The sequence below is a fragment of the Erinaceus europaeus genome, chromosome 10 (genome assembly GCF_950295315.1).
Source record: "Erinaceus europaeus chromosome 10, mEriEur2.1, whole genome shotgun sequence".
In the NCBI taxonomy this organism is placed as follows: domain Eukaryota; kingdom Metazoa; phylum Chordata; class Mammalia; order Eulipotyphla; family Erinaceidae; genus Erinaceus; species Erinaceus europaeus.
In genome coordinates this window covers 81,847,228-81,868,148 of record NC_080171.1, presented here as the reverse complement: position 1 = coordinate 81,868,148, position 20,921 = coordinate 81,847,228, and the positions used below count along the sequence as shown (strand labels likewise).

General features: G+C 41.4%; 1 protein-coding gene across 2 annotated transcripts in view; it reads right to left on the bottom strand.

The window, feature by feature from the left end:
• The window catches only part of RGS3 (regulator of G protein signaling 3), a 181,654-nt gene extending 172,871 nt beyond the window's left edge, over nt 1–8,783 (bottom strand). The window contains exon 1 of one of the 2 annotated variants that reach the window (XM_007526747.3): nt 8,637–8,783. In XM_007526747.3, the coding sequence (XP_007526809.1) occupies nt 8,637–8,715 (79 nt within the window). In that variant the 5' untranslated portion in view covers nt 8,716–8,783. The remainder of the gene's footprint in view (nt 1–8,636) is intronic. The other variant, XM_060199989.1, reaches the window with a different exon arrangement.
• Nucleotides 8,784–20,921: the final 12,138 nt, after the last annotated feature.

The window sequence follows — 20,921 nt, the reverse complement described above, 5'->3', positions numbered from 1 at the left end:
ACCTCATATTTCCACTATAGAGTCTATATTTCCCCCAGTCATAGAACCTTAGGGTGGGGCACACTTTCCTGCATGCTTCTCTCAATTCATACCAAATAATATTGCATTCACCGATCCCAACCTAATTAACACAACTAGTACCACCTCAGCATGCTTCACTTCAAAATGTGTCCACAGACTTCAGGTGTGGAATAACAATGCTTCAGCTTCATTACTCGGGTGAGACCTTTCCTTTCATAGGATTCTCTAATTCCATTCCAGGCAGTTCACTTCCTAACAAAGTCCCAAAACCTAGATATAGACAAGGTCCTGTGAGATAGAGCATATGTTCATACATATCCATAAACTAGGACAAAATATATACCTGAGAGCAAAAGTACATAATAGTCTCAGTGAGTACCCCCAACACTTCATCTGCACTATTCCAGCCTTTAGGTCCGTGATTGTTCAACAATTTGCATGATTGTTCAACAATTTGTTTGGCTTATGTTAACTCTCTTTTCATCCACCAGGTTCCAGATGCCAGCATGATGCTGACCAGACTTCCCTGGATAGACAACCCCACCAATGTGTCCTGGAGCTCCACTTCCCCAGAGCCCCACCCTACTAGGGAAAGTGAGAGGCAGACTGGGAGTATGGATCAACCTGTCAACGCCCATGTTCAGCAGAGAAGCAATTACAGAAGCCAGACCTTCCACCTTCTGCATCCCACAATGACCCTGGGTCCATACTCCCAGAGCGATAAAGAATAGGAAAGCTATCAGGGGATGGGATGGGATACTGAGATCTGGTGGTGGGAATTGTGTGGAGTTGTACCCCTCTTATCCTATGATTTTGTTAGTGTCTCCTTTTTTAAATAAATAAATAAATAAATAATCATTTGTAAAGTCAAGGAACCCAGGATATCCCAAACAATCTTGAAACATGACAAAACAAAACATACGAAAAAATAAATAACAAAAGGCTAAGAAGCGACTCAGTAGGTAGAACACGTCTTATCCATGCCTCAGACCTTAGGTTTTATCCCCATAATAAAGTGAGAGCACCAAGGCCAGAACCAGTGAAATTCCATGGGTGGTAAAGGGGTGTTTTTGTCTGTCTCCCTCTTACTCCTCCTACCCACCCTGTTCTTTCCTCTCCTTTCTTCTATTCTCTCCTCTTTCTGTGCCTCTCTCCATCTTTCCCTCTCTCTGTCTTTTAAAAATACGATAAAAATTGGGCTAGGATCAGTGGTATTGTGAATGCAGAAGGCCCTCAATTAATTCCCAAGCACTAAATTTAAAAAATGAAAAAGGTGATTGAAGAAATAGTCCAACTAGAAGAGTACAGAACTTACACAGTTCACATACCCAGTCTATTCTCAGACATCACATGAACCTGAGTGGTGGTCTGGCTCATCTCTATTTATCTCTATCTTTCTCACACACACAAAAGAAAAAATCTTTTAGAAAAAAAAGAAGGAATTCTAGGAAGTAGCACAGTGAATAAAATGTTGGACTCTCAAGCATGAGGTTCAGAGTTTGATCCCTAGCATCATATGTGCTCTGGTCATTCCCTCCTCCCCCCCCCCCATTCTCTTCCTTCTCCACCCCTGCCTCTCACTAAAACAAATTTTATTTTTAAAAAGACAAAATTGAGTGTTTCACACTTTCTAATTTTAATTGGTAAAGCAACAGTAGTGAAGACAGCACAGTATTGGCAAATGGACAAATAGATTAATGGAATAGAACAGGGAGTTCAGAAATAACCCTATGTATATTTGATCAATTAAGTTTCAACAAGAGTGGCAATAGTATCCAGTGAAAACTTAAGCCTTTTTAGCAAATGATGCCTGGACAACTACATAGACACATGTAAAGGAATGAAGCTGAACCCTTTCACCACATATTACATACAAAAGTTAACACAAAGTAAATGTAAGAGTCAAAACTATAAAACTCTGAGAAGAAAACATGATGGCAAGTTTCTGTGTTCTTGAATTTGACAGTATATGCTGAGATATAACACCAAAAGCACAAACAAAAACAACCAAAAAAGATAGATAAACTTGATTTCTTCAAATCAGAAACATTTAAACTTCAAAGACTATGATCAACAAAATAGATTTGAAAAACCACAAATTGAGAGAAAATATTTGAAAATCATATATCTGATAATGGACTTGTATCTATAATATATAAAGAACTCTATAACTTATCACACACAAAAAAAAAAAACTAGTATAATTTGAAAGTAGATAAAGGGGTTGAATTAACTTTTCTCCAAACAAGATGTACAGATAGCCAAAAAGCTCACAAAAAGTTTTCAACATCACTGATGATTAGGAACTGCAAATCAAAACCACAATAAGTTACCACTTCTTATCCATCAGGATGACTAGTATCAAAGAAAAAAAAGTCAGCTAATAGCAAGTGTTAATAATGCAGTGAAAAAGTCAAACCTTCATACACTGCTAACAGAAATGTAGAATGGTGCAACAACTTTCAAAAAGAGTTGGAAGTTCCTCAAAGAGTTCAACATAGAGTTTTCTCTGATCCAGAAGTCAAATTCCTAGGTGTATAACCAAAAGAATTGAAAACATTTATCCACACACATAAAAATGTACATGAATGTTAATAGCAGAGCATTACTCATAATAGTCAAAAGACAGAAAGAATCCACATGTATAACAGCTAATGAATGGATAAACAAAATCAGACATACTTATATAATGGAATTTTATTCACAAAAAATGAATGAAATGTTGATAAATGCTACAACATAGAAAAACCTTGAATATATGTTTAAGTGAAAGAAACCAGTAACAGAAAAATACATGGCCTCATTTATATGAAGGGAACAGAATAGACAAATTTATAGAAAGAAAATAAATTAATGAGTAGGGCTGATATGGAAGGAGAACTAGGATTGGAGGTAATGAACTAAACAGTACAATATTTCTTTTAGAGGTGGTAATAACCTTCTAAAATTGAGTGGTCTTGGTTACACAATTATGCTCCATATATTAAAAAAACATTTGATTATATATTTAATAAAGATTTATTTGTTTTTTCATGAAAGATAAAGAGAGGGAGAGAGAGAGACCGAGACCAGAGCACTGCTCAGATAGATGGAACCAGGGATTAAACCTGAGATTTCTGAGGCCTCAGGAATATAAGTCTGAGGCACTACTGCTGCACCATCTCCTCTCCCGGGTCCCTATTATCTACTTTTAATAAGTGAACTGTATGTACAACATGTGACATATCTGAATAAATGTTATTTTATTTTATTTTATTTATAAAAAGGCAACACTGACAAAACCATAGGATAAGAGGGGTACAGCTCCACACAATTCCCACCACCAGAACTCCATATCCCATCCCTTCTTTTGATAGCTTTCCTATTCTTTAACCCTCTGGGAGTATGGACTCAAGTTCACTGTTGAAGGTCTGGCTTCTGTAATTGTTTCCCCAGTGAACATGTGCATTGACAGGTCAATCCATACTACCAGCCTGCCTCTCTGTTTCCCTAGTGGGGTGGGGTTCTGGGGAATCGGAGCTCCAGGACACACTGGTGGGGTTGTCTGTCCAGGGAAGTCTGGTTGGCATCATGCTAGCACCTGCATATCATAATTCAGGCTCAGGAGAAAAAAAAAACTAGTATAGCCACGGGCCCTTTGGAATATAACTAAAATATACCTACTAGCTATCTACAAAATGAAGAAACCCCCCCCCCACTCTCCATCTGCACTATTCCAGCCTTTAGGTTCAAGATTAGTCAACAGTTTGTTTGGTTTTATATGTTAACTCTCTTTTCAGCCACCAGGTTTCAATAAATGTTTTTTAAGCATGCTAACAGGGGGCTAGGAGATGGATCACTCAGTAAAGCACACACCTTACCCTCCTGTCTCTTACTCTCTATCTAAAAAATAAATAAATAAATAAATAAACAAACAAACAAACAAACCTGTGGGAATAGTGGGATAGCAGGCATGAATTCCCAACAGTAACCCTTGCAAAAAAAAAAAAAAAGCTAACAAATATACTAATAAAATTAAAAGATATAATCATGGCAGGCAGTGGCAATAATAACTCCTTAACCAATTCTTATAGATAAAGAAAATCCCTCTAGAGTAGCTGATTCTAGTCCCACTTTATATCTTCCCCTCCCCTGGAGTCAGTCAGGTCACCTCCTTGGAAGGTAACAGATGGAACTAATGTTACCTGAACATACCTTTATAGGGGGGAAGGGTTGTACTCATGTGCCACCCCCACCACACACACACACACACAAAAATTTATATATACCATATAAGTCACAACATATACCACACAGTACTCTCGCTAGTGAGAGCTGTAATCAAAACAACTTTGTCTCTCCATAATCCCAGAAATGTGTATGTCCCCTTTAAAGTGTAAACTAGGAGCCATGGAGCGATGCACCCAGTTAAGCACATATATTACCATGCACAAGAACCACCCACTCCCTACATGCAAGGAGGACACCTCACAAGCAGTGAAGCAGTGCTGCAGGAGACTCTCTCTCTCTCTCTCCCATCTCAATTTCTCTCTGTCCCGCCCAATAAAATTTTCCACCTGGGGGGGGGTCGGGCGGTGGCGCAGTGGGTTAAGCGCATGTGGCGCAAAGCGTAGGGACCGGCCTAAGAATCCCGGTTCGAGCTCCCGGCTCCCCACCTGCAGGGGAGTCGCTTCACAGGCGGTGAAGCAGGTATGCAGGTGTCTATCTTTCTCTCCCCTTCTCTGTCTTCCCCTCCTCTCTCCATTTCTCTCTGTCCTATCCAACAACGAATTGCGTCAACAAGGGCAATAATAATAACCACAACGAAGCTACAACAAGGGCAACAAAAGGGGGAAAAAAATGGCCACCAGGAGTGGTGGATTCATGGTGCAGGCACCGAGCCCAGCAATAACCCTGGAGGAGGAAAAAAAAAAAAAATTTCCACCTAGGAAAAAAAATTACACCTAGGCAGGGCCTTCATTTGGTTATATTAGGGCAAAGTCCACTGCTGAAGCCTACCATACTGAGGTAAGGCCAAAAAAATAAGGATTTAACAAAGGTCTTCAAAGTTAAGGAAGCCCAGTTGGCTATTAAAACTGACTATATCCATTGCTTCCCAACTTGGCTGATTATCAAAACACTTCTCTGGCTTCTTAAAAACATAGATTGTCAGGTTCCACCCCAGACCTCTGGGTGAAGGTCTCGGGAATATATGTTTTTAACAGACTTCCCAGGTCAGGCAGAGCCACACCTGGCTGAACACACACATTACAGTGCACAAGGAACAGGGTTCAAGTCCCCAGTCCCTGTCTACAGGGAGAAACTTCATGACCCGTGAAACAGTGCTTCAGGTATCTCTCTATATATATATCCCTTTCTATCTCCCCTTCTCTCTCATTTTCTCTCTCTCTATCCAAAATAAATAAAGAAATAAAGAGAAATAAAATAAGTAACAGGCTCCCCAGCTGCTTCTGAGCATTGACCAGGTTTGGTAACCGCTGATAGGAATCTTCATTCATGAGCAAAAAAGATCACTCAGCATTTAAGAAGAAACTCAGAAGACTGAAAAAGGAGTATCACTATTCAAGGAAATAATTAATGTGGGAAATAGAAGATTTTCCCAGAGTCAATCAGTTTCCTAGGAGAGATTTGAGAAAAGACGATATACAGAAGAGCAGAAGGTTCCCCACCCCAGCATGTTCCTACTCCACCCTGTACACTCAGGTCACAGTCACTGATTCAAGCAGCAACCTTCACTGAGCTCCACCTTGCCCAGCCCTGAAGCCATTCCCTAGCAGGGCACTCAATCCCTGCTGGGCTAGATACACCCCCGATACACACACCTTCTAAAGTCTGCCAGAAAGATTAAGTCAATAGAATAGAAGTATATGGGCCAATACAAGGAAACAGTCATACATAACAGTAAGGAAAAGAAAAAGGTTACGAAACTACATATACAGTATTACTTCAATTTTGTTAAAATTATACACCCAAACCCAATCATGTTAGAGGCAGAGAAAAAGGGGGGGGGAAGAGGTCTGTAAAAACATATACAGTGGTCTCTGGTAAGTTAAATCAGAAGTAATTTTTCACTTTATTCTGCTCAGTAAGTTTTCAACAATGAATACATCTTATCCCGATAACAAGGAAGAAAAACAGCAAAAGATGTATTTACTCTTTGTCTTTTGCCACGTGGGCCCTGTGCCTGTATAATTCCAATGATCCCAGTGAACTTTTTTTTTAATTTCAGTTAGAAACAGACAGAAAAAAGAGAGAGAGGCCAGAGGAGTACTCCTGCATTCATAGAGGTTCCCCCTGGTGTTGCACATGGTACTCCTATGTGGTGGCCAGATTAAACTTGGGTCCTCACTCATGATAGTATGCACTCTACCAAATAAGCTATATCTTGGACCCATATATTTAATTTTTAATTAGAATACAGTCAAAGTAACAGGCCTCAGAGATATCTGACATTCTTTCTTCACCATTCCAGCCCCCTCTATCCCCCAATTCAGAGCATCCTGGAAGTCTCCATTGTCTGGTAGAATCCACATCCGTATGAGGTTAACAGAAACTACCTTCAAGGCCTAGGAAGATTAAGTGAGACAATGCAACTAAAACCTTTGGCACAAAACCTGGCTCACTGGTAAGGGCTCAACAAATGGCGGCTAGCTAGTTACTCTTATTATCCTCCACCAGCTGGAGCAGAGAAGTCCAAGGTGCCAGACTGCAAGCCACTTTCCTATCATTCCCTCTGCCTCTGAAGAAATGATAGGCTGAGGAGCCAAGTATGCTAACAGAGGTAAAACTGAGAATAGGAAGACTATGTACTTTTTAAGGAGGGCCAAACTTCGAAATCTGAGCAAAGGTCTGTTATGTTCCAACTTTCACAAAGAACATTGCATACTAATTTTAAGGACCACAGAACAGCTCTCCTGATGGAGCAAACACATTAATATGTGCCCTCTCAGGACCCAGGTTCAGGCCCCCATCCAGTACCACATAGGAGCACTATGCACAACACCAAGGAAAAGCTCTATGAACAGTGAAGTGGTGCTGTGATGTTTCTCATTTTCTCCCTTCATCACTGCCTAAAATTAATAAGCATAGTAAAAGGTCTAGCAGGGGCAGTGCAATTGTGCATGTGTAGGGTCCTAGCAGATGAAAAAAAATGTTTAAAAAAATATATCAAGACAAACAAATGACTCACCTGGATAGTTAGCTTGATTTGTCATGTACCAGACCCATGTTCAAGCCCAGCCCCCACCACATTGGAGGAAACTTCCATGCTTGCTGTCTTTCTGTCTCTTTCTGAAAAAGGTCATTCCTAATGGTGTAGCCCATAAGGAAGGAAAGAAGGGAAGAAAGAAAGAAAGGAGACTGAGGACTGAAAAGATAGTACAATGGTTATGCAAAAAAATTTTCATGCCTGAGGCACTAAAGGTCCCAAATTCAATCCCCAGTGCCACCACATCACAGCTGAGCAGTGCTCCAGTAACAAAACAAAACAAAACAAAACAGGAAAGTTGAGGAGGGAAGGGAAGAGTTGGGCATGTCTTCTAAGGAGGCTTAAACTGAGGGACAGATTCTGCCACTGACTCACTTGGAAGTCTTATTCTCTGAATGGTAACTCCACACAGGAAAGTCAGGCGGTAGCACAGCAGGTTAAGCGAACGTGGCGCAAAGTGCAAGGACCGGCATAAGGATCCCGGTTCGAGCCCCCGCTCCCCACCTGAAAGGGCGTTGATTCACAAGCGCTGAAGCAGGTCTGCAGGTGTCTATCTTTCTCTCCCCCTCTCAGTCTTACACTTCTCACTCCATTTCTCTCTGTCCTATCGGGAACAGTAATAATAACTACAACAATAAAACAAGGGCAACAAAAAGGAATAAATATTAAAAAAAAAAAAAACTCCACACAGGAAATATATCCCCCTCTCCACAGGGAGTTGCAGGATTCTTGAGGAAATGAAGAGCTGTGAGAGGCTGTATTCTAGAAAGGAGAGTCTGAGGGTGGGGTTTTCTCAATCCACCCGGGTAACCGTTGTCCAGCTATTATTGAAATAACCCAGTCTTACTTTCTGAGAACTTGGGAGCAGGAAGCCTCTGCTCATGTCTTTCACCTTACTCCTGAGAACAACCCTGTGACATTCTTGACAGTTTCTGTGGCTTCTGCAGGGGAACAATCTCCCAACTCCGCTGTGTGTCAGATATACACTGGTATGCCTATGGTGAACATCATAAGAGTCCAAGGCGGCTAGGGCTACCCCAGCACCTATTGTCCCTCAACCTAAAGAAAGAGGATGGAGAAAGTTGAGATGTGTGACAAGTCTGTGATTTAACCCTGAACTGCTGTCCAATGGGAAACTCACTGGCAGCAAACCAAGTCTCTGAAAGTAACTGGGGCTGATTATTTCAACCAAGCAAGGCAGAACCAAATACAACTTGGCACCCAGAGGTGGGCTGTAGGTGGTGCCCAGAGGCTTACTTGATTTGCACCTGTGCCCTGAGCCCCTCCTGAGCAGCCACAAGAGAAAAAAGCCAGAGATATTGCCCTCAATCGGAAAGAGTGCCTGCGGCAGGCCTCACGGATCCCCGTAAGTGGTAGGGGCCAAGTGGAGCATCCTGCAAACACTTACCAAAGGTAGTGAGATAGAAGGACAGGTCTGGGTGGGCGCGCCGCCTCCCGAGAGAGACGCGGTGCAGGGAGCGCTGCATGGCTTCCTGAGGCGTCTGTGTTGCTCCTCAGTAACCCAGGCAGCAGGTTCGCCCGCCCCCAGCGCCAGCGACTTGGAGGCGGGAGCGGGAGACCCTGAGATCCGCCTGCGTTTGACCGCGGGGCGCGCCGGGCCCTGATTGGCCCGCGTCGGTTTGAATGAGGAGATTTCCACCTGACGCTAGGCGAGGGGAGGAGACTCCGCCGGCCCCAACCAGCAGGGCAGCAAGCGGGCACTGAGCCCCTTCCCAGAACTGCCCGGACCCCGGTCCTCCCCCAGGGAGCCCAGTGGACAGGACTGTCTTCCCCGGGGAGCCAGAGGGACTGGATGGTCACTATCGGGCTCCGAGCTCCAGGCTCCAGTACCCCACCTTGGTTGGAAGGGCCAGCCCAACAAGAGACCCTAGGCCACCGCGTGCCCTTTGGGGCAGGCTTGGCCTGCTCACCTGACTCCCCCAAGCTAACAATTAGCTGAGTTTGTTACATGCATTGAAGCCCAGACCTGTAATCACCTGAACCCAGCAAGGGCAGCGAACCAAACAAGGACAAAGGAGCACCCTCCTAACCTAGTGAGATGAGCCCAGAAAGTATTGTCTGCACTTCAGCCAGTTGCAGTCCCAACCCAAACACTGCCCTTTTTGAGCATGTCTTAGGATGACAACAGCCAGTCTCAGGCCACTGTTTCCTCACCTTGTCTCATAGGACAGGAAAGGAGACTGACTGCCCGCCCCAACCCCCCACCCAGCATCAAAGGGAGCAGGACACAGGGGAGCTAGATGCTTTCAGCCTCCAGAGCCTGGTGGAGGAGGCAGGGCTGGCAGGAAGGTCAGCAGATGTGCTGTTTTGTGGGAAGACATTCATGGGATGCCTCCTGGGTGCAGTTTTACACCAAGACATCTGCTCAAGGAAGCTCTGACTGTTCTTGATGTGGGAGAGGAAGCTGCTGGTCTTACTTAGATTTAAAAATGTCAAGTGTTGGAAGTTGCCAAATGGATGCCTGTGGTTCAGTCAGCCAATCAACAATGGAAAGATACAAGAGAGAAAATGGGGAGAAAGGTTGCAGAAAGGGAGAGGGTGGGGGGAAGGGAGAGACTAAGTAGAGCAATATTTGAGAAATAATCTGAATCTCTGGCAGAAAGGGTATAGATGGCTTGCCCAAAGTTTGCAGAGCTAAGAGACAGAGCAGGAATCTGATTCCAGCCCTGTCTGTGCCAAAGACTATTATTCTGTTCTTCCTTGGCCTCCAAAACCTCCCTGTGGCCAACAGCAAGCAGAGGTGGTAGACCTGCCTTCCACAATGGAACCCTTTGTGGGCCCCCAGAGGACCTTGCCCTCAATGTGGATCAAAAATAGTAGAGAATAGTCCATCCTCTGAAGCTGGATAAGTACTCTACCTACCATGTGAGGAAGATGGGTCCTGAAATTGGGGCAGCTTGGAACATTCCTACTCAGGACCACTGAATGTGAGCTCAGATCTACAGGGATGCAGAGGTCACATAGGCTCCTAAGCTGAATATAGGCCCCAGATCAAATTGATAAGGTTTATAGTCAACAATAGTTATATACTTTTCCCATATTTAGGAGATACTCTCTTCTCTGATTCAGCTCTCTAGCCCCTTTTCCAGCCATGACATCATCTCCCCAGACAATAACTTTGGTTCACCTGCATATCAGATGTCAGGCTCAGGGAAAAATTAGCATAGTCATGGGCCCTTCAGAACATCACTAAAATAGGTCTACTAGCTATCTTCAAAACGAAGGCCCCAAATCTTCATCTTCACTATTCTAGCCTTTAGGTTCATGATTAGTCAACAATTTGTTTGGCACTCTGTGTTAACTCTTTTTTCAGCCACCAGGTTCCAGATGCTACCATGATGCCAACCTGACTTCCCTGGGCAGATGACCCCACCAATGTGTCCTGGAGCCCTGCTTGCCCAGAGCCCTTCCCCACTAGGGAAAGAGAGAGACAGGCTGGGAGTATGGATTGACCTGTCAATGTCCATGTTCAGTGGGGAAGTAATTACAGAAGCCAGACCTTCCACCTTCTGCACCCCATAATGACCCTGGGTCCATACTCCCAGAGGGATAAAGAATAGGAAAACTATCAGGGGATGGGGTGGGATACAGAGTTCTGGTGATGGAAGTTGTGTGGAATTGTACCCCTCTTATCCTATGCTCTTTGTCAGTGTTTCCTTTTTATAAATAAATTTTTTTAAAAAAAAGAAAGAAAGAAACTAGATTACCATAGTGCAGCTGTTAACCTACAGAAACTGAAGGAGTTCTAGAATCAGCAAATTAGTGGTCAAGTACAGATGAATCAAAGGTAAACAGATTATTTGGACCCTGGCACTTTGTAAAGTCCTACTTTGCTCTTCCCCTATAAATACTGCCTTAACAGGAACAGGCCTGTCTCTCTGGCCCCAGGCAGTTGCAGATAGACTTACTTGCACCATGAATTTGATCATGCTGGATCCATCTCTTGGCAGAGGTAGTCTGAGTCCAGGGATCCTTTCTAAGCTGGGCAGTATCCTGGCTCTGATGATCCATCTAGTTATGGGAAAATGGGCAAACTCAAACTGAAACCATAGGATGCATATATTAACACTACAGGTACTGTGAATCTGCAGGGAAAAGATGGCAACATGAGTTAGCTGTGGCCTGGGAGTGCCCCCTGTGTGGGTGTTCACTCCCAATGGGAACTAGAAAGTATGGCACTGGAGCAAAATACACAGGGGGAAAATGATGAATTCAAGCTCTGAGGAAGACCACTTTGGGCTCAGAGCTGTGAGCAACTTGCAAGTCCTCCTTCAGAAAAGTAGGGGCCAGCAGGAAATCTGGGCAAGTTGCACTGCCTGAGTGAAGTCTATGGGTTGAAGACTTAACACCCAAACTGGGCAGAGCACCCCACTCCAGACAAAGGTCCCACTGTCTTACACATTCTCTTTGGATTCCTGCCCCATTCAGGAGCTAACCTATCCAGCTAGAGAACTCACCATGCCATCATGATCATGATCTGGCTCCTCCAGTGGCACTGACTCCATCACTAGGAAGGCCCCTTAGCAGCCTAGAAGTGTCCTTCACTTAAAATGACAGGTTACCCTTTTCTTGAGAGGGAAGAAAGAGATAAGTAGGAGCCTATCCAATAACACTGAAAGAGAGACTGGCCCTAACTAACCCATACTTCTCATCACAGGGGATATCCAGAAGAGTCATGGTTATGACCGTACTATCCCCAAAAATGCAAATGAGTTTGAAAATCAAATCTAGCTTTCTCACATGCCTGAATAGTCTCTCAGTCCCTGGCCACAAGCCTTGGTATCATTTTTTTATACTTTACACATCCAAATAAACTCCACACTTTTATAAACATACCACCCACACAAAATATAAGCAACATTGAACACATACATCTCACAACACTTCTCACATATATACACAAACACAACATGAACACACACCATCACACAAGTAAACATACTACACACATACCTCATACATATATGCAAAAATATGCTACATAATATTCATACACTCTATGCATATATATAAGCACACAGATACACAATACACTTAAATATACCACATATGTATATCACATCCACATACACAGAATGATTATAGACAGTTTTATTTGGTTTGTTTTTGTTTTTTTTCTTTTTATTTTTTTATTTAAGAAAGGATAAATTAACAAAACCATAGGGTAGAAGGGGTACAACTCCACACAATTCCCATCACCCAATCTCCATATCCCATCCCCTCCCCTGATAGCTTTCCCATTCCCTATTCCTCCGGGAGCACCGACCCAGGGTCATTGTGGGTTGCAGAAGGTGGAAGGTCTGGCTTCTGTAATTGCTTCCCTGCTGAACATGGACATTGACTGGTCGGTCCATATTCCCAGTCTGCCTCTCTCTTTCCCTAGTAGGGTGGGTCTCTGGGGATTCTCCCAGTCCTGGAACCTTAGGATAGGTCCCACTTTCCCACATGCCTCTCCCAATCCATATCAAATAATGTTGCATCAGCCGATCGCAACCTAATCAACGCAAAGATTTGGTTTGTTTTTTACCAGCAGGGTTATTGCTGGAGGATAAAGGATAAATTAACAAAACCATAGGGTAGAAGGGGTACAACTCCACACAATTCCCATCACCCAATCTCCATATCCCATCCCCTCCCCTGATAGCTTTCCCATTCCCTATTCCTCTGGGAGCACCAACCCAGGGTCATTGTGGGTTGCAGAAGGTGGAAGGTTTTTTTTCCTGGCAGCCTTTTTATTTTCTTGATTAGGGGAAATAATGGTTTACAGTCAACCATAAAATGTGTAACATTTCTCAGTTTTCCACATAACAATTCAACCCCCACTAGGTCCTCCTCTGCCATCATGTTCCAGGACCAGAACCCTCCCTCCCCACCCCAGGGTCTTTTACTTTGGAGTAATACACTAAACCCAGTCCAAGTTCTGCTTTGTGTATCCCTTCTGTTCTTATTTTTCAACTTCTATGAGTGATATCATTGCATATTCATCCCTCTCTTTCTGACTTACCTCACTTAACATAATTCCTTCAAGCAATTTCCAAGATGAGGTAAAGAAGGTGAATTCCTCATTTTTTTTTACAATCTCTAGGCCAGTATCTTTTTTAAAAATTTCTTTATTGGGGGATTAATGGTTTACAGTAAACAGTAAATACAATAATTTGCACACGTATAACATTTCCCAGTTTTCCACATAACAATACAATCCCCACTAGGTCCTCTGGCATCCTATTCCAGGACCTGGACCCTCCCCCCCACCCCCACCAACCCAGAGTCTTTTACTTTGGTGCAATACACCAACTCCAGTCCAAGTTTTGCTTAGTGTTTTCTCTTCTGATCTTGTTTTTCAACTTCTGTCTGTGAGTGAGATCATCCCATATTCATCTTTCTGTGTCTGACTTATCTCACTTAACATGATTTCTTTAAGTTTCATCTAAGATGGGGTCAAGAAGGTGAAATTACCATTTTTAATAGCTAAGTAGTATTCCACTGTGTATATATACCACAATTTGCTCAATCACTCATCTGTTGTTGGACACCTGGATTGCTTCCAGGTTTTGACTATTACAAATTGTGCTGCTATGAACATAGATATACAAAAATCTTTTCGGATAGGTATGTTTGGTTCCTTAGGATATATTCCCAGGAGAGAAATCGGTTAGGTCTATTTCTAGCTTTTTGAGAGTTCTCCAAACTACTGTCTGCAGAGGGTGTCCCCACAACCTCTCCAGATTGGTTGCTGCTACCTTTTCTGGTGTATGGCATTCTCACAAGAGTGAAGTGGTATCTCATTGTTGTCTTTATTTGCATTTATCTGACAATCAGTAACTTGGAGCATTTATTCATATGTTTGTTGGCCTTTCAGATCTCTTCTATGGTTAATATTCTGTTCATATCCTCTCCTCATGTTTAGATGGGGTCATTTGTTTTCTTGTGAATTTGGTGATCTTTTAATATTTTGATTATTAGCCTCTTGTTTGATGTATGGCATGTAAATCTGATCTTCTCCTATTCTGTAAGGGGTGTTTTTGTTTGGGTAGGTTTTTTGTTTGTTTGTTTGTTTGGGTTTTTTTTTAATTTATATGCACCAAAGTAAAAGACTCTGGGTTGGTGGGGGGTGGGGGTTCAGGTCCTGAAACCTAGTGGAGGACCTAGTGAGGGTTCTACTGTTATGTGGAGAACTGAGAAATATTATGCATGTATAAACTACTGTATTTACTATTGGTGAAACATTAAACCCCCAATAAAGAAATTTTTTTTTAAAAACAGTTTCATCAATATTTTCCCTCTAAGTATTTGATAAATATTTCTGCTCTACCATCCAAGGTGAAATGTAGTGGTTCAGCTTCATTCTTCTGCATGTTTTAATCCAATTTTTCCAACAACATTTGTTGAAAAGACTCACCTTTCCCCATTTAATAGTCTGGGCACCTTTCTCAAAGATTAGATATCCATAGATGTGGGAGGTGTTTTGTTTTGTTTTGTTTTGTTTTGTTTTGTTTTGTTTTGTTTTATAGAGGATGGGAGACATAGAGAAAGAAAAACATCTACAGGTGGGGGCTATATAGCAAAATGGTTATGCAAAGAGACTCTCAGATCTGAGGATCTAAAAGTCCCAGGATCAATCTCCCCGCACCACCGTAAAACAGAGCTGAGCAGTGCTCTGGTTAAAAAAGAATAAATAAATATTTTTTTAAAACCCTTTAATCTTTGGGAGTCAGGCGGTAGCACAGTGGATTAAGCACATGTGACAAAAAGCTGCAAGGACTGGAGTAAGAATCCCGGTTCAAGCCCCCAGTTCCCCACCTGCAGGGAAGTTGCTTCACAGGCAGTGAAGCAGGTCTGCAGGTGTCTATCTTTCTCTCGCCCACCCTGTCTTCCCCTCCTCTCTCCATTTCTCTCTGTCCTAACAACAATGGCATCGATAACAACAGTAATAATAACTACAACAACAATAGAAAACAACAAGGGAAACAAAAGGGAAAATGAATAAATATTTAAAAATTTTAAAAAACCATACAGTTCTTCACCATTCATGAAGTATCCCCTATGCAGGTGGGGAGCGGAAGCATGAAAATAGGTACTTGCACATAATAACATCTGCACCCAACCACCACCACCCAGCCACAAAGATAGGTTTTTGTTTTGTTTTGTTTTGTTTTTTGCCTCCAGGGTTATCACTAGGGCTCAGTGCCTGCACCACAAATCCACTGTTCCTGGAGGCTATTTTTTTCCCTTTTGTTGCCCTTGTTGTTTTATCGCTGTTGTTATTATTATTATTGTTTTGCATGTTGTTGTTGTTGGATAGGACAGAGAGAGAAATGGAGAGAAGAGGGGAAGACAGAGCAGGGGAGAGAAAGATAGACACCTGCAGACCTGCTTCACCCATTGTTAAGAGGGCCCCCTGCAGGTAAGGAGCTGGGGACTCAAATCAGGATCCTTGCGCTGGTCCTTGTGCTTCGCCTAGTGTGTGCTTAACTAGTTGCGTGCGCTACCACCCAACCCCGAAGATGGGTATTTTTAAGATTGATTATGTACCTTGAAGAATAAGGACTACTTGGATTTGGAACAAAAGTATTAGAGGGATGTGGTTATGGCACTCACAAAGCCCTAGATTCATTCCTCAACACCGCATTGAAAATTGAATTTTAAGCCTGGAGAAATAGAATAAAGGTTACGCAAAATGACCTTCATACCTGAAGCTCTGAGATCCCAGGTTCAGCCTCTAGTACCATCATAAGCCAAACTGAAGTGTTCTGGTATCTATATCTGTCTCTCTTTCATTAAAAATAAGTAAATAGGACTAGAGTAAAAGACTCTAGGGTGGGGAGGGGGAGTTCAGGTCCTGGAACATGATGGCAGAGGACCTAGGGGGGTTGTAAGTTGTGTGGAAACCCGAGAAATGTTATGCATGTACAACTATTGTATTTACTGTCGACTATAAAACATTAAAACATTTTAAAAATTTAAAAAACAAAAAATAAGTAAACAATAAAATATTTTAAATTAATTTTAAATAAGCAGGTGATCTTCCTTGAAATGCTATCTATACAGGTTTCCAGGTAGACCACAGAACTGTTTGTTATCTTGGAATGTGTTGAGAAGGCTCTGTCATTGATCAGGTAACAGAATAAGCTTTGACTGGAAATTCATAGAGATGTTTTAAAGACATGAGTAATATAGCTAGCCCTTAACACAGACTTTTGGTGGAGGAATGGGGTTAAATTATACCCCTCTTATTTTACAGTCTCATGACTCACTATTAATCCACCATGTCCAGGGGAATGGATACTTAATACTTCAAATTCTCTAACTGCCTAGGACATAGTATTTAATGTTTTAGATTTGTAAGGTGATCAAATTCTGACACTGGGTCTAAACTGTTCAAGCAGACATATATAGATATAGATATTTTTAATATCTAAGTAACCTACAACTCTAGGCCAGATAGATCAAAAACATTTGCTCAGTCAGTATTTTAAAAATTCACAGCCATATAAGCACACATTAGGGAACAAGAAAAAACCTAAGGAATCCAGCAAGAAGCTTTTGGAAATCATCAGGCAATACAGTAAGGTGTCAGGCTATTAAATTAACATTCAAAAGTCAGTGGCATTCCTCTATGAAAACACTAAGTTAGAAGAAGTTGAAATCCAGAAATCAATTCCTTTTACTATAGCAAAAGAAACAAAAAAATAGCGAGGAATAAGCCTAAACAAAGAAGTGAAAGACTTGTATACTGAAAATTATGAGTCACTACTCAAGGAAATTAAAAAGACACAAAGAAGTAGAAAGATATTCCATGTTCATGGGTTGGAAGAATTAACATCATCAAAATGAAGATACGACCCAGAGCCATCTACAAATTTAATGCTATCCCCACCAAGATCCCAAGCACATTTTTAGGAGAATAGAACAAATGCTACAAATGTTTATCTGGAACCAGAAAAGACCTAGAATTGCCAAAACAATCTTGAGAAGAAAGAACTGGAGGCATCACACTTTCAGATCTCAAATTGTATTATAGGGCCATTGTCATCAAAACTGCTTAATACTGGAACATGAGTAGACACGACCAGTGGAATAGAATAGAGAGCCCAGAAGCAAGCCCCCACACCTATGGACATCTAATCTTTGACAAAGGTGCCCAGACTATTAAATGGGGAAAGCAGAGTCTCTTCAACAAATGGTGTTGGAAAATATGAGTTGAAGCATGCAGAAGAATGAAAATGAACCACTATATTTCACCAAACACAAAAGTAAATTCCAAGTGGATCAAGGACTTAAATGTTAGACCAGAAACTTTCAGATACTTAGAGGAAAATATTAGCAGAACTCTTTTCCACATAAATTTTAAAGACATCTTCAATGAATTGAATCCAATTACAAAGAAGACTAAGGCAAGTATAGACCTATGGGAGTACATTAAATTTAAAAGCTTCTGTACAGCAAAAGAAACCAATACCCAAACAACAAGACCTCACATATAGTGGGAGACATTTACATGCCATACATCAGACAAGAGGCTAATAACCAAAATATATAAAGAACTTGCCAAACATAATAACAAGAAAACAAATGACCCCATCTAAAAATGGGTAGAGGACATGGACAGAATATTCACCACAGAAGATTTTCAAAAGGTTGAGAAACACATGAAGAAATGCTCCAAGTCTTTGACTGTCAGAGAAATCCAAATGAAGACAACAATGAAATACCACTTCGCTCCTGTGAGAATGTCATACATCAGAAAAAGTAGCAACAACAAATGTTGGAGAGGTTGTGAGGTCAAAGGAACCCTCCTGCACTGATAGTGGGAATGTAAATTGGTCCAACCTCTGTGGAGAACAGTCTGAAGAATTCTCAGAAGGCTAGAAATGGACCTACCCTATGATCCTGCAATTCCTCTCCTTGGGATATATCCTAAGGAACCCAACACACCCATCCAAAAAGATTTGTGTATACCTAAGTTTATAGCAGCTCAATTTGTAATAGCCAAAACCTGGAAGCAACCCAGGTGTTCAACAACAGATGAATGGCTGAGCAAGCTGTGGTATATATACTCAGTGGACTACTATTCAGCTATTAAAAAGGGTGACTTCACCATTTTCAGCTCATCTATGGAGCTTGAAGAAATCATGTTAAGTGAAATAAGTCAGAACAAAAAGGATGAATATAGAGTGATCTCAATCACAGGCAGAAGTTGAAAAACAAGATCAGAAAACACAAGTAGAACCTGAACTGGAGTTGGTGCATTGCACTAAAGTAAAAGACTCTGGGGTGGATGGTGGGGAGAGTACAGGTCCCAAAATGATGACAGAGGACCTAGTGGTGGTTGTATTGTTATGTGGAAAACTAAGAAATGTAATGCATGTACAAACTATTATATTTACTGTTGACTGTAAAACATTATCCCCCAATAAGAAAAATTTTTTTTAATTTTAAAAGCTTTTAAAATAGCTTTTTAAAAGCTATTTTTCCTACATAAAATAAGAAAATAACAAAATAAGAAAAAAATTTTAATTTTTTATATTTATTTATTTTCCCTTTTGTTGCCATTGTTGTTTTATTGTTGTTGTATTTATTATTGTTGTTATTGATGTCATCATTGTTGGATAGGACAGAGAGAAATGGAGAGAGGAGGGGAAGACAGAGAGGGGAGAGAAAGGTAGACATCTGCAGACCTGCTTCACCGCTTGTGAAGCAACCCCTCTGTGGGTGGTGAGCCGATAAATTTTAAACATATATAGAATACCAAAGTGACATCTCACAAGGCTGGGTGCCTGCATTGCCATACAAGCTACTCAGGTTTGTGCTGTGAAAACACATAGGAAATGCTATGGCAACAGAAAAAGCTCCCTCTGTGGTGTCTCTCCTTTTCTATCTTTCTCTTTGTATAAATACCTGAAGGCAAAGGTGACCCAGAGCAGTAAAATACCATATATTCAAGGCCTTGGTTCAACAAAAACAATGATAACGTATATGCCACATAAATAATAGAGATACAAATGTATTGAAGAGCTAAATGATTATTGCATAAAGGAGAAAATGTAGTTGAAATACAAAAAAATGCTAGTGACCAAAGACATAAAAAAGAAAAAAAAACTTATTTGACAACACTATTTGCCATCAGGAAGTTCAAGCATTTGTTATTTATACATGAAGCAACTAAAGGTCAGAGTGTTTAATGGAATCTCATCAATAAGGTAGTACAGTAAAAAAAAAAAAAAAAAAGAAAGAAAGAAAGAAAGAAAGAAAAGAAAAAAAAGAAAAGAAAAGACAGGAAATTCAACAAAAGACCCACAGAAAGGTCTTATTTCATACAAATCCTGTTCAGCATGACTAGGATATAAACTGGCAGAACTTCAACTAAGAAGACATTTGAATCCACTAAGATGTACAGACTTCTGGAAGCAGGGCTACACAGTAGTAGCAGCTGCATTTCTATCCTCTCCTCTCCCGGTCAGCTAGGAATATCAAAGAAGTTCACAAGAGAATGCAAAAAGACAAGACTAGGACTACTTTGGGGACCCACCAAGTCACCAGTAAGTGGAAACATATGTGGTTCATGGACAGAGAGGAGCCTAAGGAAAGATTCCTGGGGCTAAAGCCCATAACAATCTGGCAGTTTGCCAGGTGAGACATCACATTCAGTCTGTATTACCAACAAAAAGATTGCTGAAGGGAGAAGAGGAACCCCACTAAGGCTCACCAAATGCAACTGTGAATCTCCATTGATACTGTCCCTTGGAGGCTGGTGCAGATTGGAGAAGCCCTGTGCTAACATCATGGGGGCACAGAAATGACCAGGAAATGCACGTGAATATCTAAACCCTGGTAGTCTAGACATGGGACTGAATAGTGGCAGACTTTCCACATTGTTCTCCTGATGAATTGGGAGACACAGTGAATAAATACCTCAGAAATGATAGAGTAAAAATAGGATTTGTTTATAAACCAACAGGGCTGAGGAATGCTGCATGTCTTGGCTTTGGCTGATGGAAGAACAGCTGAATTGAGCCCAGGGTTTTGGATTCTCGGAGCATGGGAGCCTCTGCATAAACACTGTGCTATCTCCCCACACCCCAAACTCTGGTTTACCTCATGGTCAGGAGCGAGTGACTAAAATACAAAACCTACTTATAGTTAAAAAGCTCTCAGAGTCACATAGCGTACATGAAAGTAAAAGAACATAAGAGGATTTAACAACCACTGAGCTTCAACACAGGGACTGAGATAACACTGAAACAACTGTTAATTCTATAAGTACCTTATTTAGATACAAGTCAGTCCAGGCAAGACTGAGCTGTGGGTTGAAAAGTATAGAGGGATCTCATAACACATTATATATAATGGTTAAAGCAAGAAGAAACATTGGAGAAATGAATCAGGACAAAAGCCCAGTTAAAAGCCCCACAAAGGTAGAACCACATAAGAATGAAGACAACATCCAAACACTAATCGTGGCATTAGTCATAGGAGTGAGGAAAGAGTTTGCAAGATAAGTTTTTAGAAATGGGGAGACAACAAATGAAACTCTGATATCTCAACATAATTAGAGAGCTACCTCAACATAATTAGAGAGCTGAATGCAGAAATAGCTGAGCTAAGAGAGCAACTAGCTGAACAAGCTAATACAATATTTGAACTAGGAAAGAAAATAGTTGAACCACAGAAA